Source organism: Grampus griseus (assembly GCF_964374135.1).
Source record: "Grampus griseus genome assembly, chromosome: 2".
In the NCBI taxonomy this organism is placed as follows: domain Eukaryota; kingdom Metazoa; phylum Chordata; class Mammalia; order Artiodactyla; family Delphinidae; genus Grampus; species Grampus griseus.
The window spans coordinates 26,909,406-26,936,716 of NC_139018.1; the positions used below are offsets into that span (position 1 = coordinate 26,909,406).

The window sequence follows — 27,311 nt, forward strand, 5'->3', positions numbered from 1 at the left end:
TGTACTCAAAGCTGAATGCAGGGTGCTGAGTAGGAGACACTAAGGAATAGTGAAGTGAGGAGATATGAATTCCAAGAAAAGTGTCCTCCTATGAAGTGTCCCAGGAAGCTAACAATTTTGACATTTACAAATAGAAGAATTCTGGATTTTTAAAAAATTTGATAATTCTGAAAGAAAATAAGTCATTTTTAGTAACGGTATAGTGCTTCATTCCTAGTTACAGAATTCAGTGACAACAGCCCGGGACTGTGTCTTCACATCAAAGGACCCAAATATTTTTCTTGTGACGAAGTCCACTTTCTCTAAGTCAGGAGTGATCTCTGGTGTCTGTGGAGGCTGGGGGCCGGAACACTCAGACTGCACACTCCAGTGCGGCCCCAGATTCAGAGGAAGTCTCAGGAGCCAACCTTGGCTTGTCAGTTCTGACCCCCTTCTGCCACTACCAGGGGAGGAGAAAGACCATGCTGATGAAAGGGTGGGGAAGACAGAGTGGCAGATTAGGGCAGTGTTCTCTGGCCCCCAGGGCCTCTGAAGAGCCTTGTCCTTCTTCCGGCACCCTACCTAGTGGCAACAAAGGCCAGGTTCTCGGACGATCAAACAGATTCCCTGTAGGACTGAACTCACCCCCGTCCCATACTGAGCCCTCCTCCTTCTTGCCCTGACCCCTGGCACTAAATATTAGGCTTTTCAAATTAGACATGAGCTTGGAGCTTATAAAGATACTACAAAGTGGAAAGGTCTTTATGATAACTAACAGATTCTCCAATTACTGCCTCAGTCAGTTGCGACAAAAACCTCATAAAAGAGGTCTATTAATAATTTATAGTGGAACAGCAGGAAAATAAACAAAAGGTACATACTTTACCATGTCTAGTATAAACAGTATAGCTGGAGATTAGTGAATGGGAAGGAGAAGAGATATCAGATTTGGTACATCTTCTCTCTTTTGTCCAGGCTGCCCTTAATTGAAACATCATCATTTTCACCATAATCACGAACACTTACTGAATGCTCACTATGTGCCATGGGCTTAGATGTCTTTGCATTATCTTGACGTGTATTATCTCACTTAACCCTGAGCAAGCCTTTGAAGGAGGTTCTATTGTTACCCCCATTTAACAGAAGAGGCAACTAAAGTCTAGAGAGGGTAAACAATTAGACAAAAGTAACACACCTAGTAGGTGGCAGGGCCAAGATTAGAACAGAGAATGTTCTCCTCCAAATGCACGTGGAATACTTTTTCCAAATAATATGGCTTAACATCTGAGTCCTTACAGTGGAAGTGTCAGGCACTTATAAGTGAGGTTTTATCAATATATCTCCCTCCTTATCTATTACTCATGGAAGTAGATACTGTGATACTCCCTTGTGGGATTTTAGTTCCCCAACCAGGGATCAACACTGGGCTGTCAGCAATGAGAGGATGGAGTCCTAACCACTGGACTGCCAGGGAATTCCCCCAGTACTCCCTTTCCAGATATGGAGAAACAAAGGGTCAGAGAAGTTACGGTAAGCAATTTGTTCACGGTCACATAACAGCTGCAGAACTGGTACTCTTGTTTTAAAATCCATTTTCTAGTTTTGAAACTAGTAGGGAAACTGTCCTAGTTACCCTTGATTATTAGAGATTTTTGAAAATATAATCAGATGCAGACCTCAAATTTGGAAAACAGTGATTATACAGGGATTGATTATACCTAACTATTCCAGCATTTTCTACCTTTCCTTAAATTTTATTTCCCACTTGTTACCCTTCACCAGAGGATATTTAATAAGTAGAGCAACAAAAAAACCAAAACAAAACCATCCTTAGGGGCTTCCATGGTGGCGCAGTGGTTAAGAATCCATCTGCCAATGCAGGGGACACGGGTTCGAGCCCTGGTCTGGGAAGATACCACATGCCACGGAGCAACTGAGCCCGTGTGCCACAACTACTGAGCCTGCGTTCTAGAGCCCATGAGCCACAACTACTAAGCCCGCACGCCACAACTACTGAAGCCTGTGTGCCTAGAGCCTGTGCTCCGCAACAAGAGAAGCCACCGCAATGAGAAGAGCGCACACTGCAGCAAAGAGTAGCCCCCGCTCGCCGCAACTAGAGAAAGCCCACACACAGCAACGAAGACTCAACACAGCCAAATATAAATAAATAAAATAAATAGGGACTTCCCTGGTGGTTCAGTGGCTAAGACTCCGTGCTCCCAATGCAGGGGGCCTGGGTTCTATCCCTGGTCAGGGAACTAGATCCCACATGCCGCAACTAAGAGTTCACATGCTGCAACTAAAGATCTCATGTGCCACAACTAAGACCTGGGGCAACCAAATTAAAAAAAAAAAAAAACAAAAAAACCACAAAATGTCTAGAAGAGGCAAATCTATAGAGACAGAAAACAGATTGGTGGCTGCTAGAGGAGGAGTGGGTGTGGGGAGTGTGTAAAAAATAAATGAATAAATAAATAAATAAATAAATAAATAAATAAAATAAATAAATTTATTAAAAAAAACAACATCCTCAATCAGTTTCGTTTCTTAGCAGATATAGTAAAAGATGGCATGAACATAAAACTAATTTTGGACTCTTGGTGAGTTTGTTTTTTCATGTAACATCCATTATGCATTTCATGGATAAACCAAAAATTGGTAGTCATTATGATTTCCTTCTACATAAAAGCAAAGCATCCTTAATTTATTTTGAGAAAAATAGCAAAAATGACCACTGCTTAAATATGAGACTATGTAAGGAATAAGAAAACTTTTTTTTTTTTTTTGCGGTACGTGGGCCTCTCACTATTGTGGCCTCTCCAGTTGTGGAGCACAGGCTCTGGACGTGCAGGCTCAGCGGCCATGGCTCACGGGCCCAGCCGCTCCGCAGCATGTGGGACCTTCCCGGACCGGGGCACAAACCCATGTCCCCTGCATCAGCAGGCAGACTCTCAACCACTGCGCCACCAGGGAAGCCCAGGAATAAGAAAACTTCTAAAGCTTTTCATCTTTCCTTCCAAAGCATTCCTGCTTTTAAAAAAAAAAAGAAAAGTAACTGGTAGATAGCCTTATCCACCAGAGGGCAGACAACAGAAGCAAGAAGAATTACAATAATGCAGCCTGTGGAATAAAAACCACATTCATAGAAAGATAGACAAAATGCAAAAGCAGAGGACTATGTACCAGATGAAGGAACAAGATAAAACCTCAACAAAACAACTAAATGAAGTGGAGACAGGCAAGCTTCCAGAAAAAGAATTTAGAATAATGATAGTGAAGATGATCCAGGACCTCGGAAAAAGAATGGAGGCAAAAATCGAGAAGATGCAAGAAATGTTTCACAAGGACCTAGAAGAATTAAAGAACAAACAAACAGAGATGAACAATACAATAACTGAAATGAAAAATACACAAGAAGAAATCAATAGCAGAATAACTGAGGCAGAGGAATGGATAAGTGACCTGGAAGACAGAATGGTGGAATTCACTACCATGGAACAGAATTAAAAAAGAAAGAATGAAAAGAGATGAAGACAGCCTAAGGACCTCTGGGACAACATTAAATGCACCAACATTCGCATTATAGGGGTCCCAGAAGGAGAAGAGAGAGAGAAAGGACCCGAGATAATATTTGAGAAGATTACAGTCAAAAACTTCCCTAAGGCTTCCCTGGTGGTGCAGTGGTTAAGAATCTGACTGCCAACGAAGAGGACTCGGGTTCGGCCCTGGTCCAGGAAGATCCCACATGCTGCCGAGCAACTGAGCCCATGCAACACAACTACTGAGCCTGTGCTCTAGAGCCCAGGAGCCACAACTACTGAGCCCAAGTGCCACAACTACCGAAGCCCATGTGCCTAGAGCCTGTACTCCGCAACAAGAGAAGCCCTGCAATAAGAAGCCTGCGCACCACAACGAAGAGTAGCCCCCATTCGCCACAACTAGAGAAAGCCTGCACTCAGCAGTGAAGACCCAAAGCAGCCCCCAAATAAATAAGTAAATAAAAAAATTTTTTTTAAAAAAGAAAACTTTCCTAACATGGGAAAGGAAATAGCCACCCAAGTCCAGGAAGCAGGCACAGAGAGTCCCAGGCAGGATAAACCCAAGGAGAAATACGGGAGACACACAGTAATCAAACTGACAAAAGTTAAACACAGAAAAATTATTAAAAGCAACATGGGAAAAATGACTAATAACATACAAGGGAACTCCCACAAGGTTAACAGCTGATTTCTCAGCAGAAACTCTACAAATAGAAGGGAGTGGCACGATATATTTAAAGTGATGAAAGAGAAGAACCTACAACCAAGATTACTCTACCCAGCAAGGATCTCATTCAGATTCGATGGAGAAATCAAAAGCTTTACAGACAAGCAAAAGCTAAGAGAATTCAGCACCACCAAACCAGCTCTACAACAAATGCTAAAGGAACTTCTCTAAAGTGGGAAACAAAAGAGAAGAAAAGGACCTACAAAAACAAACCCAAAACAATTAAGAAAATGGTAATAGGAACACACATATTGATAATTACCTTAAATGTGAATGGATTAAATGCTCCAGCCAAAAGACACAGATTCACTGAATGGATACAAAAACAAGACCCATATATATGCTGTCTACAAGAGACCCATTGCAGACCTAGGGACACATACATACTGCAAATGAGAGGATGGAAAAAGATATTCCATGCAAATGGAAATCAAAAGAAAGCTGGAGAAGCAATACTCATATCAGATAAAATAGACGTGAAAATAAAGAATGTTACAAGAGACAAGGACAGACACTACGCAATGATCAAGGGATCAATCCAAGAAGAAGATGTAACAATTATAAATATATATGCACCCAACATAGGAGCACCTCAATACATAAGGCAACTGCTAACAGCTATAAAAGAGGAAATCGACAGCAACACAATAATAGTGGGGGACATTAACACCTCACTTACACCAATGGACAGATCATCCAGACAGAAAATTAATAAGGAAACACAAGCTTTAAATGACACAATAGACCAGATAGATTTAACTGATATTTACGGGACATTCCATCCAAAAACAGCAGATTACACTTTCCCCTCAAGTGCACACGAACATTCTCCAGGAGAGATCACATCTTGGGTCACAAATCAACCCTCATTAAATTTAAGAAAATTGAAATCATATCAAGCATCTTGTCCAACCACAACACTATGAGATTAGAAACAAATTCCAGGGAAAAAAACATAAAAAACACAAACAAAGGGAGGCTAAACAATACATTGCTAAATAACCAAGAGATCACTGAAGAAATCAAAAAGGAAATCAAAAAATACCTAGAGACAAATGACAACAAAAACACGACCATCCAAAACCTATGGGATGCAGCAAAAGCAGTTCTAAGAGGGAAGTTTATAGCAATACAATTCTACCTTAAGGAACAAGAAAAATCTCAATCTAACGTTACACCTAAAGGAACTAAAAAAAGAACAAACAAAACCCAAAGGTAGTAGAAGGAAAGAAATCATAAAGATCAGAGCAGAAGTAAATGAAATAGAAACAAAGAAAACAATAGCAAAGACCAATAAAACTAAAAGCTGGTTCTTTGAGATGATAAACAAGATGGATAAACCTTTAGCCAGACTCAGCAAGGAAAAGAGGGAAATTATACTCCAATAAAGATGTTAAAAAAAAAAAAGAAAAGAAAAAGAGGGCGAGGACTCAAATCAATAAAATTAGAAATGAAAAAGGAGAAGTTACAACAGACACCGCAGAAACACAAAGCATCATAAGAGACTACTACAAGCAACTCTGTGCTAATAAAATGGACAACCTGGAAGAAATGGACAAATTCTTAGAAAGGTATAACCTTCCAAAACTGAACCAGGAAGAAACAGAAAATATGAACAGGCCAATCACAAGTAATGAAATTGAAACTGTGATTAAAAATCTTCCAACAAACAAAAGTCCAGAACCAGATGGCTTCACAGGTGAATTCAATCAAACATTTAGAGAAGCGATAACACCCATCCTTCGCAAACTCTTCCAAAGAATGGCAGAGGAAACTCACTCCCAAACTCATTCTACGAAGCTACCATTACCCAGATACCAAAACCAGACAAAGGCACTACAAAAAAAGAAAATTGCAGACTAATATCATTGACGAATATAGATGCAAAAATCCTCAACAAAATACCAGCAAACAGAATCCAACAACACATTAAAAGGATCATACACCAGATCAAGAGGGATTTATCCCAGGGATGCAAGGATTCTTCAATATATGCAAATCAATCAACGTGATACACCATATTAACAAACTGAAGAATAAAAACCATATGATCATCTCAATAGATGCAGAAAAAGCTTTTGACAAAATTCAACACCCATTTATGATAAAAACTCTCCAGAAAGTGGGCAAAGAGGGAACCTACCTCAACATAATAAAGGCCATATACGACAAACCCACAGCAGACATCATTCTCAATGGTGAAAAACTGAAAGCATTTCCTCTAAGATCAGCAACAAGACAAGGATGGCCACTCTCGCCACTCTTATTCGACATAGTTTTGGAAGCCCTAGCCATGGGAGTCAGAGAAGAAAAAGAAATAAAAGGAATACAAATTGGAAAAGAAGAAGTAAAACTGTCACTGTTTGCAGGTGACATGATACTATACATAGAGAAACCTAAGATGTCACCAGAAAACTACTAGAGCTAATCAAAAAATTTGGTAAAGTTGTACGATACAAAATTAATGCACAGAAATCTCTTGCATTCCTATACACTAACAACAAAAAGATCAGAAAGAGAAATTATGGAAATGATCCCATTCACCATTGCAACAAAAAGAATAAAATACCTAGGCATAAACCTACTTAATGAAGTAAAAGACCTGTACTCAGAAAACTATAAGACACTGATGAAATAAATCAAAGATGACACAAACAGATGGAGAGATCTACCATGTTCTTGGATTGGAAGAAGCAATATTGTGAAAATGACTCTACTACCCAAAGCAATCTACAGATTCAGTGCAATCCCTATCAAATTACCAATGGCATTTTTTTTACAGAACTAGAACAAAAAATCTTAAATTTTGTACAGAGACAGAAAAGACCCTGAAGAGCCAAAGCAATCTTGAGGGAAAAAAACGGAGATGGAGGAATCAGACTCCCTGACTTCAGACTATATGACAAAGCTACAGTAATCAAGACAATATGCTACTGGCACAAAAACAGAAATATAGATCAATGAGACAAGATAGAAAGCCCAGAGATAAACCCACGCACCTATGGTCAACTAAGCTATGACAAAGGAGGCAAGGACATACAATGGAGAAAAGACAGTCTCTTCAATAAGTGGTGCTGGGAAAACTGGACAGCTACATGTAAAAGTATGAAATTAGGACACTCCCTAACACCAAACACAAAAATAAACTCAACATGGATTAAAGATCTAAATGTAAGACCGGACACTATGAAACTCTTAGGGGAAAACACAGGAAGAACACTCTTTGACATAAATCACAGCAAGATCTTTTTTGACCCACATCCTAGAGTAATGAAAATAAAAACAAAAATAAAGAAATGGGACCTAATGAAACTTAAAAGCTTTTGCACAGCAAAGGAAACTATAAACAAGATGAAAAGAAAACCCTCAGAAAGGGAGAAAATATTCCTGTCACCAGGCTGCCTCTGCTTCTCTGTCCACCTACATTTCTCCAGATAACATAATAAAACATAACAAAACCAGCTTTGAACAGATGAAGAGAAAATGGAAAATGGCATTTATTTATACCTGATTTGCAACAATGGTTAACATTTCACTGCTGGAGAATTTTTTTAAAAAGACAGGCTCACAGCACATAAAGACACAGCGCCAGTGCCAAAACAGAGGCTCATCGTTTTAGTTAGGAGTATTAGGCTATTAAGGTAGAGGGTGTCGCCACTGGGCCAGTTGGCTTCTCTGGGCTAATAATCAGAGACTATGCTACTAAATCTCAATATTAAAAAAACAAACACCCCAATCAAAAATGGGCAGAAGACCTTAACAGACATTTCTCCAAGGAAGACATACAGATGGCCAAGAAGCACATGAAAAGCTGCTCAATGTAACTAATTATTAGAGAAATGCAAATCAAAACTACAATGAGGTATCACCTCACACCAGTTAGAATGGGCATCATCAGAAAATTTACAAAAAAGAAATGCTGGAGAGGGTGTAGAGAAAAGGGAACCCTCCTGCACTGTTGGTGGGAATGTAAATTGATACAGCCACTATGGAGAACAGTATGGAGGTTTCTTAAAAAACTAAAAATAGAATTACCGTATGACCCAGCAATCCCACGACTGGGCATATACCCAGAGAAAACCATACTTCAGAAAGACACATGCGTCTCAATGTTCATTGCAGCATTATTTACAAAAGCCAGGTCATGGAAGCAACCTAAATGTCCATCAGCAGACGAATGGATAAAGAAGATGTGGTACATATATACAATGGAATATTACCCAGCCATAAAAAGGAACAAAACTGGGTCATTTGTAGATAAGTGGATGGACCTAGAGACTGTCATACAGAGTGAAGTAAGTCAGAAAGAGAAAAACAAATATCGAATATTAACACAGATATGTGGAATCTAGAAAAATGGTACAGATGAACCAGTTTGCAAGGCAGAAATAGAGACACAGATGTAGAGAAGAATCGTATGGACACGAAGCGGGAGAGCGGGTGTGGGGGGATAAATTAAGTCTCTCTGGAAATACAGGGATCATATGTATTATCGGCCACAGCACTAAGTGCCCCTCACATGACATATGCCTGGGAAATGGCAGCTTACTATCACCTTTAGCATCCTCTTGGATAATGCATCTCAGTGGATTATGAAAAGTAGTTCTTTTCAGTAATACATTATACATTTGAATAATAAAGTTTTGCTAGACTTTATGTTACCAAGTTCAGCTGCCAGATGCCAGGCATGTTTACACAGATCTTCTACCTTTCATAGTGCACTTTTTGAGCAGCAGATAACGAATCCAGAGATTCACATATGCACTCACTTGCTGAAATCAACAGTACTCTTATGTACAAAATTTTCTAGCTGGGATGTCACAATAGGAACATTTATTATATAAAAACCATAGTGCCTCCCATAGATTAGGAGCAAAATAAAATGTTTTAACTTTAAAAAAAGAAAAAAGTAACCGGGACTTCCCTGGTGGCACAGTGGTTAAGAATTAGCCTGCCAATGCAGGGGACGTGGGTTCTATGCCTGGTCCAGGAAGCTCCCACATGCTGTGGAGCAACTAAACCTGTGAACCACAACTACTGAGCCTGCTCTCTAGGGCCCGCGTCCCGCAACTACTTAAGCCAGTGCACCTAGAGCCCATGCCTTGCAAGGAGAGAAAAGCCCGAACGCAGCAACAAAGACCCAGCGCGGCCAAAAATAAAAATTAAATTAAAAAGAAAAGTAACCTATCTCTATTAAATAATAACAACCAGACCCTCTAAAATATTCTACTCTTACTTCTGTGGTTTTGTCTAGAAGACACTCAGTGCCTAGCCCAGAACTACCTCCATTCCACACAGCTCTGTCTTCCTAGGACATACATTGCTAATGAATAATCAAACAATTTGGGGCTCACTTAGATATGGCCTCAGAGTCTTCTTTACACAGTCCTCCGGGCAGCTGTCACTAAACAATCAACTGACAGGGGAGACAAGTACTTTCAATCCTTGTTCTAGAGCAGCACTATCCAATAGAAATGGATGGAATCCATCATCCATTAACAATTGTGATGGAAATGTTCTATAATCTGCACTGCCCAATACAGTAGCCACTAGCCACAGGTGACTATTATGCACTTGCAATGTGACTGTGACTGAGGAACTGGGTTTTAGACTTTAACTTAAATTTAAAAAGCCACATGAAGGTAGTGGCCACCTTAAAAGACAGCACAGCTCTAGAGCCTCAACCAGATCTGACTGAATCTTATGGGTACAGATTTATGCCTGGCTAAAGTTCAGTCTAAGCAAATTATCTCTAGATTAAATGAATTAAGAATGCCTCTGGTCCTTCCTTTCAGCTTCTCAGTTTTTTCTAGAATAGGCAGAAGAAGCCACTGAACTAAAATGGACCAGAGCATCAATTTTGGCCCTAGCAGCACCTTGTCTTTACTAGGAAAGACCAAAGGGCAGGGCTAATCTCCCAGCATTGGACAGATCTTAAGACACTCTACAAGCCAGTTAGAGTTCACACCTGGAGGTTTCTTCCTTAACAGGACAGAAGGATGATGACTATTCCTGTCACCAGGCTGCCTCTGCTTCTCTGTCCACCTACATTTCTCCAGATAACATAATAAAACCAGCTTTGAACAGATGAAGAGAAAATGGAAAATGGCATTTATGTATACCTGATTTGCAACAATGGTTAACATTTCACCGCTGGAGAATTTTTTTTAAAAAGACAGGCTCACAGCACATAAAGACACAGCGCCAGGTCCAAAACAGAGGCTCATCGTTTTAGTTAGGAGTATTAGGCTATTAAGGTAGAGGGTGTCGCCACTGGGCCAGTTGGCTTCTCTGGGCTAATAATCAGACTATGCTACTAAATCTAGGCTGGGCAACTCATGAATTTATGCCTTGGTCACAAAGGGGTCTGGAAGATGGGATACTTAACTAAAACTCATTTTAATTATTGAGTTGAAGAACATGCCTTACTGATAATGGATATCAACATCTTTATGTTGCCTATAAGAATTTTATAAGTCTATGTTTGGACCTCTAAAATGTTCTGCCATAATTAATTTTTTAGCAAATATGAAATCTCTTAGGTTCCACTACAATAACAGTAATAATAACAACAAAGTCATATTAGCACTAATGATGGCTAAATTTAATGAACACTTTGTTTTTGCCAGGTATTGTTCTAAGCAATTAACTCAATCTTCAAGACAGATCTGTTAGGTACAATTACTGCCCTCATTTATAGATGGGGAAACTGAGTTTAAGAGGTAAAAACCTTGCTCAAGAACAAATAATTGTGTCAGCCCCTAGTTTCAATTCCTGGCCTGCCTGATACAAAACCTCCCAATCTTGTAGTTTTAACCACTGTGTTACTCCCACTGCCTCATACCTTTGAACCTGAACTTGCTATTCTGTCTGGGGACCAGCAGCACCTGCACTTACCTGTGAGCTTGTTAAAAATGCAGACTCAATCCAGCCTCAGCCCCAGTGAACAGAAATCTGCATTTGACAAGAGCCACAGGTAATTCTTATGCATCTTAAAGTATGAGAAGCACTTGCTACAGGGGATGGTAGGAAAGGAAAGGAAAGAACAGGAAAGAAAAACCTTTCAATGCTTCTCCTCCATAAAGCTCAGGGGATCTTCCAAAAACTAGCAGAACTGCCCAAACAGAGTGAGGAACAAGATATTAAAACAACCAACGGGAAGGAGTAGAGATAATAATTCTATCAAGAACTTTGAGGTTTTACTATTTCTCATTGCTATTTGGATGTTCAAACATTAATAATTGTTAAATATGCCAAGGATGCAAAAGTGGATAAAACAGTTTAGAACAAGCTTCTAAAATTTCAAGTCTACTCACTATGCTGCCATGAGAAATAGTGGTCATTAAAAATAAATCAAGACATTCTCTTTCTGACTTACTTCACTCTCTGTATGACAGACTCTAGGTCCATCCACCTCACTACAAATAACTCAATTTCGTTTCCTTTTATGGCTGAGTAATATTCCATTGTATATATGTGCCACATCTTTATCCATTCATTTGTCAGTGGGCATTTAGGTTGCTTCCATATCCTGGCTACTGTAAATAGTGCTGCAATGAACATTGTGGTACAGGTCTCTTTTTGAATTATGGTTTTCTCAGGGTATGTGCCCAGTAGTGGAATTGCTGGGTCATATGGTACTTCTATTTTTAGTTTTTTAAGGAACATCCATACTGTTTTCCATAGTGGTCGTATCAATTTACATTCCCACCAACAGTGCAGGAGGGTTCCCTTTTCACCACACCCTTTCCAGCATTTATTGTTTGTAGATTTTTTGATAATGGCCATTGCTAACACGTATATATGGAATAAAAAAAAATGGTACTGAAGAACCTAGTTGCAAGGCAGGAATAAAGAGACAGACATAAAAAATGGACTTGAGGACACGGGGTGGGAGGGCGAAGCTGGGGCGAAGGGAGAGTAGCATGGACATACATACACTACCTAATGTAAAATAGCTGGCTGGTGGGAAGCAGCAGCATAGCACAGAGAGATCGGCTCGGTGCTTTGTGACCACCTAGAGGGGTGGGATAGGGATGGTGGGAGGGAGGCTCAACAGAGAGGGGACATGGGGACATGTGTATGCATATGGCTGATTCGCTTTGTTGTGCAACAGAAACTAACAGTATTGTGAAGTATAGTCCAATAAAGATCTATTAAAAAAAATAATAAACCAAGACATTTAAGCCTCCTAACAACCAGCTTGTTAAATATTCTTCCACCCCTGCCTTTCTCTAGTTGTTTAGCTAAATGAATGAGGGTCTGTGGGAAAATCTAGCCACCAGCTTGTATCATGGCCTAAGCCTTAGGGGCTGCTGGGAGATGTTTCACCCCTTGCTCTCCTCCTCCTCTTTCTCTTCTGCTCCCTCTCTCCTGGAGCGGCTTCTCCAGAGGTACCACTCCCATTCCCTTCCTCATGTCCACTGCCACGGTGACCTCAGTGCATTTTTTTCTTTTAGTACCAAAACTGTTTATTTTAGAGCCAACCTTCCGAATAAGGCAGGTGAGCAAATATCTGAATGTGTGGGGTAGGGACACATTGCACGCATTCCATCTAGACAGGTGTTTAAATTACAGCAGGAATAAATACAGGTGATGGATTGAAAGAGGGGGTAGAAGAAACACAGAGGGGGAGGCCAATTTCTGGTGGCTGGCCCGCCCAAGTGTTACTGCTTGTTACTGCTGTTTGCTAAAAGTAGCGCTGCTGCCAGTGCTATAATTAAAATATGATAGTATTGCCCTGATGGCTTCCCAGAATATACCCACCACCCACCCAGATACATAACCTTTTGGTGTCCAAAGAGGATCCAGGGTCAGGCCTAACTAAATCACTATTGCTCTACTGGCGCACGCTCTAGAAATGCTACGGTCCTGAATGCTCGAATGAAGTCCAGAACTCAAAGATAATTCAATAAATATTTACTGTATTGCTGATCATGGGCAAAGCCTTGGGTAAAGTCCTAAGAGAATGGGTACTAAAATGTAGGCTTTGCCCCTAAGCCATGAAGGAATTGGTAATCTAGTGAGACAGACACCTAGACAAATAGCAATATTAAAGGCCTCCAGAATATGATAATTGCCATAATAAAAGTGTTAAGGAGGGCTTCCCTGGTGGTGCAGTGGTTGAGAGTCCGCCTGTCGATGCAGGGGACACAGGTTTGTGCCCTGGTTCGGGAAGATCCCACATGCCGCGGAGCGGCTGGGCCCGTGAGCCATGGCCGCTGAGCCTGCGCGTCCGGAGCCTGTGCTCCACAGCGGGAGAGGCCACAGCAGTGAGGGGCCCGCGTACCACAAAAAAAAAAGAGAAAAAAAGTGTTAAGGAAATTCAAAGAAGGCAATTGAACCGGGCCTAAAAGGATAGGTAGTAGACCTGGTATGGGGCTGGTGGAATGGTAGTGGTTCCTAGGGGAAAAGAAAAGGTGGAGTAAAAATGCAGAGCCAGATAAGCAGGAAGAATGTCTGAGAAACAGAAAGCACTCTAATTTGGCTAACATTTAGAGTAATGGAAGACAGGAACAGACCTTGCCACTCATTCTGCTCTCCATCTAGTAGACGGCAGTAAGCTATGTAGTGCTATGTCAGCATTGTGGTGGAAGCAGAGACATCTAGCTGAGAGTCACCACAGTCAGGTGAGAGATAATAAGGCTGGGACGCAGGACACACTCTTGATGGTCTCTCCTCATTTCCCCCGAGGCTGAAGAAGAGTGTTGGGCCTTCGAACTGGAGAACTGCGTTCGGAGTATGATGATAAAAGCTCTCAAGTTCATGTATTCATTCTTCATGTTTTCTTTCTGGATCAGCCCTCTTTTGTATTACATCTTCCCAAGCAGCTGGCAAGGCAAGGTGGCACTGCCTGCCATTTAAGAACGGAAGGCCAAAGAGTGGGCATCTTAGGACAGCTTTATTCTAGGGCCTCATGGGAAAATACACCTTTCCTTAGGTTTATCTTTCCATGCCTCTCTTCAACAGTAAAATGGTTTGAGGATCAAGACTGGTGGGTGGGCCTGGGGTGGGGGGGAAGTGCCCATGAGGCTGACTTGATGGCTTCAGTCTAGGCTGGAGGCCTGGCAGCAGAAGAAGACATTGGATCATCTAGCCCACGTCAACAAAGCTAGGAATTCCACTCAGGAGTTTGAGGCCAAAAATCTTATAGTAATTAAGAGAAGCTTGGTCCTGGAGGATCCTCTTTGGGCATCTTCTCCTGACCCTCAAGTTAGCGGCTATAGAATCTGGATTCCGGCCACCGTTCTCTCTCAATCAGTGTTTAACGACCACACGTGCAGTAACTTCTAGATCCACCATGGAACAACAAAACCAAACAAACTGACATTTAAGGATGGTGAGGTTTTAGTATATATCTGAAAAGACAACACGGGTTAATGAAAAAAATAAGATGCCGGTATCCACTGTGATACCGAGTCCTCCGCCAGAGCAACATTAACCAGCATCTACCTCTGTGTATGCGTGTGCTATCAGTCCCTCAAGGACAAGATACTCTCCACTCACAGCAGAACCCAGGATTCTGCATTTCTAAGGTATGTCTACAAATGTAGTGGCAAAAACCCTTCTCTGACTGGGGCTTATGGATCTTCACATGACTTTTACCTTTCTTAACACAGTACCAAGGTGTATCATTGCTGCTTGGGAAAACACAAGCAGCACATATAGTTACAGCTATGCCAGGAGGGGCAGGAATTATTCCCAACCTGGAAATTGAAAAATGAGAGGCTTAATAGGTGTTTCATCATTAGCCCTAGGAAGGTCTTTCACACCACTTCAGCACAGCGGTATCCTGAAATCTTGTTGCTACCATCTTGTGCTTCACTTCCTAATGTTAGATTTATTTTTCACAAAAGAGCTCCCTCAGCTGTAAAGGATCCTTGCCATTACACTGCTTCAAGAACATAATGGTAGGGCTTCCCTGGCGGCACAGTGGTTGAGAGTCCGCCTGCTGATGCAGGGGACACGGGTTTGTGCCCCGGTCCGGGAGGATCCCACATGCCGCGGAGCGGCTGTGCCCGTGAGCCATGGCCGCTGAGCCTGCGCGTCTGGAGCCTGTGCTCCGCAACGGGAGAGGCCACAACAGTGAGAGGCCCGCGAACCACAAAAAAGAAAGAAAGAAAAAAAAAAGAACATAATGGTAGAGTTGAAAAGCTTCATGCCATGTTTTGCACTGTATTATAATTACAGGTTTATTCGCCTACCTTGCCCCACAAATAACATGCTCCTTTAGGACAGGGACTGTATCTTATTCCATTGTACCCCTAGAGTTTACCCAGTAGGCACAAAAGCATTTATATAAATGAAGTGGGTCTCATCTAGTCCCAAAGACACACACACACACACACACACACACACACACACACACACACACACATATACACACACACACACACACACACACACACACACACACCCCTCAATCTCCAGCTAGCTAGTTTCACCAGTGAGTAGAGAAGTGATTCATGTCACTGGAAGGTTAGCAAGGAAATTAAAGGTTCCAAATTACCTCTTTTTACAAATACCACAAGGGAAGGACTGCTTTGGAATAAGGGGAAATGAAATAATCAGTGACTAGACTGAGGGATAAGTGTTGTTCTTGCTATATCGCCCTGCATAATTTTAGAGATGATTTCTGCCTGGTCTTGAAGTTTGGGGCAAAGTTCTCAAATGAGTGAAATAATAGCTTAGACGTACAGATTTTGTTCCTTGTCTACACAATGAATATACTACATCTGTTTCTTCTTGGCACTGAAACTGCAAAGGGCTAACACCCTTTTTGAGATTCGCTTAGGGAACCTCAGGTTCACTAAGGCAGTTTGCAAATTTCATGTATCTTATTTATCAAAATGGAGATGGAAATTCAACATTAAAGACTTGGTAACTGCTTAACACGTGAGCAAATCAGTGGCATGGCATTCCCAGTGCAGCTAACAATCTTGGCGTAGCTCACTCTCCTCATTATAGCATGGTTCATAAAATCTTAAATAAATCTTGTCTGATGAGGTCTAGAGATGGGGTTTCACAAGATTATTTCATTAATCCAACAAATATTTATCAGACACTCTGTGGCATTCTTTTGAGAATTGAGAACAATTTTTTTAAATTACAAAAATCCTTGCCTTCATGGAGATTATGGCCTAGAAGGGGGTGTCACTGAAATATACAAAGAAGGTGTTAAGCAAACATAATCACAAATTTGGAGTGATCATTTTTGGTGAAATTACTGATATTAATGACCACATGCTACCTAAAAGTTTTCAGAAGTTTTTAACTTGGAGACCATGGGCCCATAGGGCATCAAGAGGGAGTCAAGTTGGAGGGGGAGGGAGTGTCTATGAACCCTCTGAAATTAATGCACATCTCTAAGTGTGGGTGCATATTTTTTTCAGGAGAAAAATTATAGCCTCCATTCAATTCTCGAAGGGAATCTCTGACTCCAAAAAAGGTTAAAAATAACTTCATATCACTGATGTGGAAATAAATTTTTCTAAATCTGTATTCATACTGTACTCAGAACTACACCAATATCATCTTGAGAACAACGTTCTCTGTGTCATTCATATATGAAGGCTCATCAGAATATGATGGGATCAGCTGAGCCTGTCGTGGAACTTTCATTCCTGTGACCACAGGGCCCTGACTGATTTGGAATAGGGAAATGCAGTGGCTAGTCCTGCCTGACTTGTTTTTACCATGTGTTGCTGGAACAAGAGGCAATCCTTGAATAAAAAACACCAGTGGACCAAGACCTGTTTCACTCAAGAAAAAAGAAAATGAAAACCCAAAGTGCCAGATCTGTACTTATTACACGATTTTCATCACTGGATAAATATTAGAGAATATATTCAATCAAGAACATGAAAAGAATCATCCTTAAACAGCTACTTTTTAACCATTCTTCCAAGGGCACTTCCTGAGCAGGTATTAAATCAACAGTCACAACAACCAACATGTTTTAAGGCAGCTTCAACTCCTTTATAAATTCTTGGATACTGATAAAGTGAACCTCAAGAAATTTACACTCCAATCACCGGGAGATAAGAGTTATAACATTAATCACATTTTTAAAGGGGTTAGGAAAAGCAAGGAATGCCTGTAGTTCTGCTACATTAGCAGTAAGTTCTCTTGTCGTACCTTCCCGCTCTCTTGAACGTTGTCATTTACATAATATACATACACATATAGACACTTGGTGTTCCAAAATCTACAAAGAGCGCCAGATCAAGAATTGCCAAAGATATTCTTGGAAAACCTTACAAGATGGCCACATCCCTTTCGAGCGCTTCCAATTTATACATTCAGTTTTTGAGTCGATAGGGGCTGCCACCACCACGATAAATAGATCCATTCCCACTGCAACCCTGGGGATTAAGAAGGCTGCACAGTGTTGAAGTTGACTTCACTACAAAATAATCTGCTGGCTTGGCTACGACTCTACAGCAGTGTTAAGCTCCATCACTGTAGTCTGATGAGAGGTGAGAGTCCTGTTTCAAACAGGAAGAGACAGAAAAACACTGATGGAAAGAGTGTGAAGTCAAAGAGACTTGGGTTTGAGTCCTGGTGCAGTTACTTGCCATTTATGTGACCTTAGCAGAGTCACTTATCCTTTCAGCTATTTTCTTCACCTGTAAAAAAAATTAAGTATCTACTTCATAAGATTAAAGAGATAATGCATATAAAGTATTTAGCACAGTGCCCAGTACAAAGCAGACATTCAACTAATGTCAACTGCTTTATTATGAAGGGCAGGTGCAGCATTGTCAGCAAAAAAAATGGAAGAGGAATAGTTTTTAAAAAGAACATAAAAACCAACATAACACAGAAGAGAAATTCTTTTCAATTCAGCAAGCATGTGATAAGTGCCTACCAAGGGCAAGGTTGCTGTGCTGGGTGATGGGTTAGAAAGAACAGCCATCACATAGTTTATAACTCAACAGGAAAGAAGAGACATAAAATAACAATAACAGATTTATTATAGAGAGTGACTAATGAAGGGCCAAAGGGACACAGACAATGGAAAGATGACTTCTGGCTAGGGCAGCAGGGGGTTCTTCTTTCACTTATTTATTTTAAAAAATGTGTGTTGAATACACACTATATACCACGCTGGAAAAAACTGGTGAAAAAATGGACATGGTCACCTCCCCATCTTTTTTTTTTTTTTTTTTTTTAGCGGTACGCGGGCCTCTCACTGTTGTGGCCTCTCCCATTGCGGAGCACAGGCTCCGGACGCGCAGGCTCAGCGGCCATGACTCACGGGCCCAGCTGCTCCGCAGCATGTGGGATCTTCCCAGACCGGGGCATGAACCCGTGTCCCCTGCATCGGCAGGCGGACTCTCAACCACTGCACCACCAGGGAAGCCCCTCACCTCCCCATCTTTAATCAAGTACCTTACAGTCCCGTAGAATCAGCACATTTACTGAGTACTACCTGTGAGTCAGGTTCTGAGGCAGCAAAGGACATTGCCTCCAAAGAGCTCACTGTCCACTAAAGGAGATAGCTGTATGGCAAGTAAAACGTCATGTGTACAAGTGAAGTGGCACCTTTGTTGAGCCTGGACAAATGCAAACAGTTAGATATGGTGACTGGGGAACGTTTCCCATGAGAAGATAGCTCAAACTAAGCATGGAGACTGAGAGAAATTCTGGGTGAGCTGCACAAAAACATATGTGATGGGAAGGAGAGAGGCTGGAGAAATAGGCTGGAGCCAGATTCCACACAAAGGCTTTGAATAATATTCAATAGCTGGGGCTTCACCTTGAAGATAACAGGAAGCCCCTTTGAGATTCCTGAGCAGAGGAGTATCATTATCAGACTTGTGATTTAGAAAGATTCCTTTAGGGCAAAGACTAGGGTGAACAGAGGAGAATGGCCAGGAGACCACTTAGGAGGTAATTGTAGATGTCCAGTCAAGAGATAATTAAGTCCTTAAGCAGGACAGTAGATGTGAAAGTGAAACAGAGAAGATATATATCAGAGACATTATACAGTCAGAATCAATAAGAACTGGCAACTGCCTGGACGTAGGGAGAATGAAGAAGCAAAGAGAGATGATGAGAAATCCAAGGCTCCACACCTAACTCCCTAGGAGAACTGCAGTGTCACTAATACAAAGGGGAAAAGGGAAGAAGAACAAATAGGTTTTAGATATGTTGAATATTTTTTGAATGTTTTCAAAGCATGTTTAAAATATGTTGAATATTTTGGATCCTTGTAATACAGTCAGGTGGAAATGTCTAGCAGGCAGTTGGAAATTTGGACATGACACTCAGCAAACAGGTTCAAACTAAAGATGCATATTTGGGAGAAATCTGCAGAACAGCACTAGATGAAGCTATGGGAAGAGAAAGTTTACCCAAGGGGAGACTACAGAGAGGAAAGAAGCTCGGTTGAGCTCTGGAATTCAGAGGCATGTTGGAAGATACCTATGAAGAGCAGCGAGAAGCAGATGCCCAGGCATCAACCCCCTTCTTTAATCAGAGAGACTCTGCTGGTGTCAGTTTCTATATTTCAGGTCTCTATACCAGTGGCTTTTTAAAAATGTTGAAACTGGTATCTAGTTTTTCAGGGGGTAAGTAGAGGATGAGCTCTCAGAGGACTTACTGAAGGCTGGAGAAGCTAAGGGAAGTTTTCACGTAGGAGGCAGTCAATAATAGTGTCATGTGCTAAAAAAGAGAGTAAGGATTAAAAATAGGTGACTGAAGTTGGCAATTCCAAGGTCATCAGTGACTTTGAGAGAGAGTTGGTCAATACAGTAAGAGAAAAGAAAGGTTATTTTAGAGTAAGAGACCATCAGTAGGCCAAGGACCTAAGGAAAACCGGGGGTTTAAAGCCTCAAAAGACATAGAAGAGCTAGGGAATTAGATAGGATCAACTGGAGCTAGAACCTAGAGCAGGGAGGCACAGAGATGCAGGAGAATTCATCTTGATGCTAAAGTTATCCCACTCGACAGAGAAGAAAATCAAGGCACAGGGAAGTTAAATAACTTGTCCAAGGTCTCGATGACTCAAGAGCTTCTGCTTTTTCTATTTACCCTTTTCTGTTTCTAGACATGGGAAAAAGTAATGTATATAATACAAAGAAGTACAATTTTTCTACCCAGAAAAATACAGAACCAAAGAAGCTAGACTTGGGGAAAAAACTACAAAATCAGAACACAAATGTACAGTAGTTCAAATGTGTCCAGATACACTGAGGAGGCAGGAAGACAGTCTCCAGTGCCAAATGCCCAAGCTTGTGATAAACTGGGGGCCACTGGCTCCAATCCTAGAGAACTGTAACCATTTCAAAAAACTGAGCTTCCTCTCTGCCAGTTTCAACTTCAAATTGATGTTTCTGAAACTGAGATTGACTCAGGTCCACTGTGGACCCTGACGAAACGAGCATGATCACAATGGTAACCGCTGAAGCAGAAGAAATGATACAAGAATTCCTTTGTATAGGAATGAGTGCGAGTGAATGAGTAAGCAGTGTAAGCAAACATTCTCTACCTCAACATATGCCCTCCTCTAGGACTAGGCAGAAAAGTATCAGGGTAAGGAGCAAAAGGGGAAAGAAATTGAATGGTTTTCTTTCCCATTCGCCCTCTAAATGAAAAATGTGAGAAGCAAAAAGCATCTCCTCCCTCCTGTGTATCTGTCAGCACATTTCCAGGAGGCCTGGCCACATCCCGGGCACCGGCTGGCCTGGGAACAGAGCCTGACACAGCACATGCGCAAGCATCGGAGCCCTCGCCTGGGTGGTCTGCTGTTATTCCTTTGATTAAACTCCCAGGCTGGAAGAGCTGGCGCTGCTCCTAATGATAGCTGGGTCCTGCAATCTCACACTGGCCCGCACAGACAGGCCAGGGCTCCCTCTCCTCTCCCTCTCCTCACCGCAGAGCTGGGTTACTTCGCCCCATTCTCCTGTTCGCTGACAGCAGTGACCACAAAGGGCTACTTCTGTGCGTGCAGAGGGCTACAGTTTTAAAGCACACCTCTCCCGGCACTGGATGAGGCAGAGATAGTGAGACCTCACACTCAAGCTCTACGCCAGCCCACCTCAGCTACCATAGCACTCTCCCCCACAAGAGAAAGACGCTTCTAGAAAACCCTGCTTTCAGGAATGTATGATTTCCAAAGGATTCCAGTCCCCAGAGATAACCAGCTTCTCACGTGCCAAGGGAAAGAACTAAATTTGACCTGCTCTCTGCTCAGATTTGTTAGGTATTTGTTGAATAATCATATGTTAAGAACACGTGTCTCTGTATTTCCAGCATATGCAAACACTTCCAAAGCGGCCACGGTGGCCACTTCGTGCGGCAGGGAAATCTCAATATTCTCACATGTTCTAGCCTATAAATAAAGTTAAATCGTAGCAGAAAGAGTAAAAGTAATTGCAAGATAAATGAGGTTCTGTTTTTAGCCATACAAATTCATAAGAATCTAGCCTCTAATGGAAATTCAGGGAACTTCAAGCTTTATTATCAAATTTTGGGGTTGTCAGAGTACTTTGCTTCTTTTCTTCTGGCTAATTCACTGCTCCTCAGCATCTTCAACAGAGAGCAGGGAGGAAAAGGGGATGGCATTGCTTCATCCTGCAATCCATCCTCCTTCCAGCTACCTAAGTGATGCAGCTAAAAGGCAAGGCCCATTTGTCTCTGTGGCTCCTGGTCATCTATTAGATAAAGAGCGAGTTCCTTCACAGGGCATTCAAAGCTCTCCTTGAATCAGCCCTTGTCTTCTCCTCCAGCTTCCATCCCAGCTGCTCCCTATCCTCCATCACCACTAACCACCAGCTTTCTGTTTCCCCACATACACACATGCTAGCTTATTTTGGAGCCTGCCCTACCCTTCTTCTGCCACCCACCAGCCTACCCTTAAGATTCAGTGTAGGTGTAATCTCTTTCAAGAAGGCTGCTTTGGCCTTCCCACTCCCACCCAAGGCTGGGTTAGATACCCTTTGGTGGTTTTGTTATTCCCTAGAAACACCTCTGCAGATGCCATGCTAGTACTATCATATGTTTATGTGGCTGTCACCCTTACCAGATTGTGAGTTATTTCACGCTGAGGTCTATGTCTTTTTTTTTTTTAATTAATTAATTTATTTATGGTTGTGTTGGGTCTTCGTTTCTGTGTGACGGCTTTTTCTAGCTGTGGCAAGCGGGGGCCACTCTTCACCGCGGTACGTGGGCCTCTCACTGTCGTGGCCTCTCTTGTTGCGGAGCACAGGCTCCAGACGTGCAGGCTCAGTAATTGTGGCTCACGGGCCCAGTTGCTCCGCGGCATGTGGGATCTTCCCAGACCAGGGCTCGAACCCGTGTCCCCTGCATTGACAGGCAGACTCTCAACCACTGTGCCACCAGGGAAGCCCCAGAGGTCTATGTCTTATATCATCCCTGTGGCTTAGTACCAAGGCCTGGAACACTCTCAAGAGCGTAATAAAATGTTTTTGAATGAACAAATTAAAAGGATACATTTGAATAAAAAGTTCTATGGAGAAGGCCACTAAAAGCTTTCATGAGCAAGTAGTTGAAATCATAGACAAAATAAAGTGATTTTTCAGAAATTCCCTCAAATTTCATTTTTTTTGGCCACACTGTGCGGCATGCAGGATCTTAGTTCCCCGCGACCAGGGATCAAACCCACGTCCCCTGTGGTGGAAGCACAGAGTCCCAACTGCTGGGTCACCAGGGAAGTCCCAAATTTCAGGGTTTTTATACTCATCTTCCAAAATAGCACAAATAATTTAAAATCAGCATACCTTATTTAGTGGAAGGTCTCTTAACACCTTGCCCAGAAAAGCAATGTAAAGATATATCAGGGTTTATGGCATATAATGAAAGCAATACTCAGAGGAAAATCCATAGCTTTAAATATAATAAAAAACAAGACATGAGTGAAAATAAATGAAGTACCCAACTCAAGAAACTGGGAGGAAATAACAAAATAAAGCTAGAGAAAACAGAAGGAAGGAAGTTAGCAAAGATAAAACAAGAAGATAACCAATTAACAAACAATAAAACAACAGAATGAATAAATATATCCTATCAAAAAAAGGGAAGGGGGAAAGAAAATCTTCATTAACCCTATTGGATATGGGAAAAAAAGAAAACGCAAAATAGGAATTGAAAATAAGGAAATAATCACAGGTAAGAGGAAATAAAAAACATTTAAAGTGACTACTGGACACAGAGTTATTTCTGGTGGAGCTGAGTTGAAGGTTTCACACTCCAAGCCCAGAGAGGAGAGCAGAGCTTTCAGCACATTCTGTCTGGATGCCTGCCTCTCACCAGGACTACAGACACCTTACCACTTGCCTCAGTGAGTAAGGAACCAAGGCACTTTCTTTCAAACACAGCTAGGAGTAAAAGGAAATGGCCAGTAAACAGACGTCCCAGGGCCCTTATTAAGCCATTATAACATGTTATTATTTACCAGAAAAAGAACAATAGAAGAATTTCCCAAATTCCAAATTAAGGAACTACTTTCTCCAAGGGGAAATAACACAAATAACACATACTTGAGCTTTTCAATAACAACATTCATTTCGGTAACACAGTATTTTATCCAAAAACTGATTTCAAATCAAATTAGAAACCATTTATTATTAAAAGCCTTTTACGGTTGAGATAGCAATCTTTTCCAAGTATCAATATATGGCATTCAGACTTTACAGAAAGGTTTCTGCATACTATCCTCATGACCCTGTTGTATTTTCCTCATCAACAAATAGAGACCCTGAGGTTAACGGAAGTTGAGTGAATTGCCCACGATCACACAGCTAGTAAGTGGTAGAAGAAAGCAGGTCTTTACATGGCTAGTCCAGCCCTTTTCCCACTACTGCACCCTGCTTATTACATACTACAGTCCCTCCCTCAGTATTGCACCAAGGATTAACCACCCTATTTATTACCAAGGCTCTAAAAGTTAAGACTGACATCTAATGGCGAGTTCAGATCTCTATGAAGAGAAGTCTGATGGAATTTTAATTCACTGGCACTGACATTCTTCTTAGATGAGACAGACTGAAGGGGAATGACTTTCCAATAAGGATACAATCACCTTGGATTCCCAAAGGATCAGGATCCCCTCATTTTGGCAAGCTTTGCTGTCTACCAAATGATAGGAGGTGAAAATAGGTAAACACTAACACTGGCTATGTTTTTTACTATAACTGCAAAGAAAATTTCTTAATGTCTTGGTGCTTCTAGCTGCTCGTTAAAAATTGGAACATATACTCTAGTCAGTGGCCCACTGAAGAAAGTGTAGCAGATCACTGGCCCTCTCCCTTCCTCATAGCCGCTTCACATTTCACACTCCCTTCCCATTCTACCATGGCCATGATACTCCGTTTCCTCTTCCCACCATTCTGTCACTAAAACCTAACTATTAACTCCCTTCAAGTCTCAACACTGCCGTATAAGATTCTTCACTTCCTAATTCACATTAGGCTTCCTTATCTACTCCCTTCAAACTATCAGGGATTTGAAAAAGAAAATTAATTACAACCTCACGCTCTGGGATGAGGCTGAAGTAAAGCTAAGGCTTACTTTGAATTGTGGTCCAGAATTTTACACAGAAAAGTAGGGCACCACCAGGGAGCAGTATGTTGCCTACTTTTAACATGCACTTGAAGTAATCTACAGCTTCACTTTTTCCTAGACTCAATTATCACTAGAGAGTTGCCACCAGTGAAGGGACATGACACCACAAAGATATAGCAAAATATAACTGTGGAGTTAAATCAGAATAATTCCTTTGGAGGACTTTGATGCCGTTTGCATTAAGGAAAGGGAAAAAAACATGGCTTCTACTTCCAGTTAAATACCATGGGGATAATCATCAAGAAGGGCAAAAAGAATCCCAAAGTTCTTAAAAGGTTCATCTAACTTCACTGTGTTGTAAGCTTGTCAGTATATATACAACAAAGTCAAAATCCTGGTATCCATCAAGCTTGCCGGGTGACCTTGACATCACTCATTTCAGCCCCAGTTTCTTGACATCACTCATTTCAGCCCCAGTTTCCCCCATCTGTGAAATGTGAGGATGATATGTGTTGGATGAGGGTGTATTGAAATTCATTAATCAGTGCCCAGAAAAGATCCTGACATCATGAGATGAAAGGCAGTAAAAAAAAAAAAAAAGTAAAAGGTAATGTTATGGCATTCTGGTAAAAACATTTATAAGACTAGAACTCACTGGAAAATTTTACCAGAGAAATAAGTTATTTTTAAAGATCCTTTAAAAGTGCATTTACAGCTGAACATTCAAGTCTATTTATCCATGAAGTAAGTACATCATAGCTAGCAGCACACTTAAGTTTGCAATACCTGTGACAGAAACCCTTTCTTTAAAGCTGAAGGAATGCTTTTATTCTTTAGCTTGAAACCAACTAATATTCATTCAACAAGCAACAGCATATGGGCATTAGTAAAGACAGGGAAGGACAGAGTACCCTGTAGTTAACCCTATCCAGTGATCCAAAGAACTCTCTGGCACCCCGAACTATCCATACCTGCTGGGTGAGGACACTGACGTGAGTGGATGGAGAATACTGCCTTGCTGCCTGCTTCTCAGCTAGCCGCTGAAGTTCAGCCGTAACCGTACTTGGGTTGTACCGTCTGCTGTATGAGGAACCATCTTCTCCCTCCTTCTGTGTTTTGGCTACTCCTGAATGCTGCTTGTTTGGATGGCATGAACCTGCTAAAAAAGAAAAGTTTTCATCCACTTAGGAAAAAAGCCCTGAAAAACTTAGGATGATGACAGCAAAATCTCAGCCAACAGATACTTTACTGACTCCTAGGGATCTCTGACAACATATGGAGCAGTAAACTATCCTCAGATGCTCACAAAAGTAAAACTAAATCCTTACCATACTCTAGAAACTCTTCCTACCACCAAATTGTTACCTGCATTTATTACTGTGTTTTTGCATACTATGAATCCTTCACAAAAGAAGGATTTTCATCATATGTAGTGGGGAATAATTGATCCTAGAATCAATGAATGAAAAATGTGTAGCCTTGAAACTCATTATAGGTCTTGTTTTCCTTGTTGTGTGACTGTACTTGTCAGTAGTTTACGGCACACACTGTCAAATCATGCACAGTCCTCCTTACAGAGTTCAAAAAGGAAAGAAGGACAAAAGCAAAACAGTATATTTGGAAAAACAGCAATAATCCTATAATATAAAATTTCAATTGATTTTCCTTTCAGACTTCAATTTTCTTCTTTCAACTATAATATCACAGAATTCCATTATTTCCGAGCACTGAAATTCTGGCACAGTGAAATTACTTAATATAAAATCAAGGTTAATATTTTTTCTATGATAAAAGTCACACAACCCATTGAAAAAATATGAAAAACCCAGAAAACTGGAAACACTTTAATGTGTTTCCTTTCTGTCTTATTAATGCTTATATAACCACGATCATTCTGTATATACAATTTGGTGACACTACTTTTTAAAAAATCTATATTTTTTCATGTTTATGTTATTTGACACATACCAAATACTATTTACAATTGATGTAGAAGTTATAAAACATATTATAATGAACTGACTACCCAACTCAAGAGTCACATTATCAACCCATGTGTTCCTCCTCATCCTTAATCTTCCCTTATCATTCACCCCTTCTTTTTTTTTTAAATATAGTTTTATTCTTTGTTTCTGTGTGTGTTTGCATACTTAAACAAAATACAGTTAATTTCGTTTGTTTTTGAGCTCTATAAAAATGGTATCTATTGTAGTAATTTCCTGGGACTTGCTTTTGTTGCTCAATACCATACTTCTGAGATTTATCCTTTCTAAGTATAGCTGAAATTGATTAACTTTATCTGCTGCTTGGTATTCCATTTTGGAAATACATTACAACTTATTTTTCTATTCCCTCATTAATGGCTATTTTGGCTATTTCAAGCTTATCGCTATTATAAACAGTGCAGTTGTGAACACTCCTGCATACATGTCCTGGTGCACATGTGGAAGAACTTCTCTTGTGTATACAGCTAGGAGTTGAGTCACAGAGTATGTGAATTTTCAAATGCATGTGATAACAACAATTTTCAAATTTAT

The 27,311-nt window shown here is 41.0% G+C and overlaps 1 protein-coding gene across 5 annotated transcripts in view; it reads right to left on the minus strand.

Moving 5' to 3' along the window:
- The window catches only part of TTLL5 (tubulin tyrosine ligase like 5), a gene marked incomplete at its 3' end in the record, with an annotated part of 304,702 nt that overhangs the window by 147,801 nt on the left and 129,590 nt on the right, over positions 1-27,311 (minus strand). For 4 of the 5 annotated variants that reach the window (XM_082648276.1, XM_082648272.1, XM_082648274.1 and 1 more), the window contains one exon: positions 25,746-25,933. In XM_082648276.1, coding sequence (XP_082504402.1) covers positions 25,746-25,933 — 188 coding nt within the window. The remainder of the gene's footprint in view (positions 1-25,745; positions 25,934-27,311) is intronic. The other variant, XM_082648275.1, reaches the window with a different exon arrangement.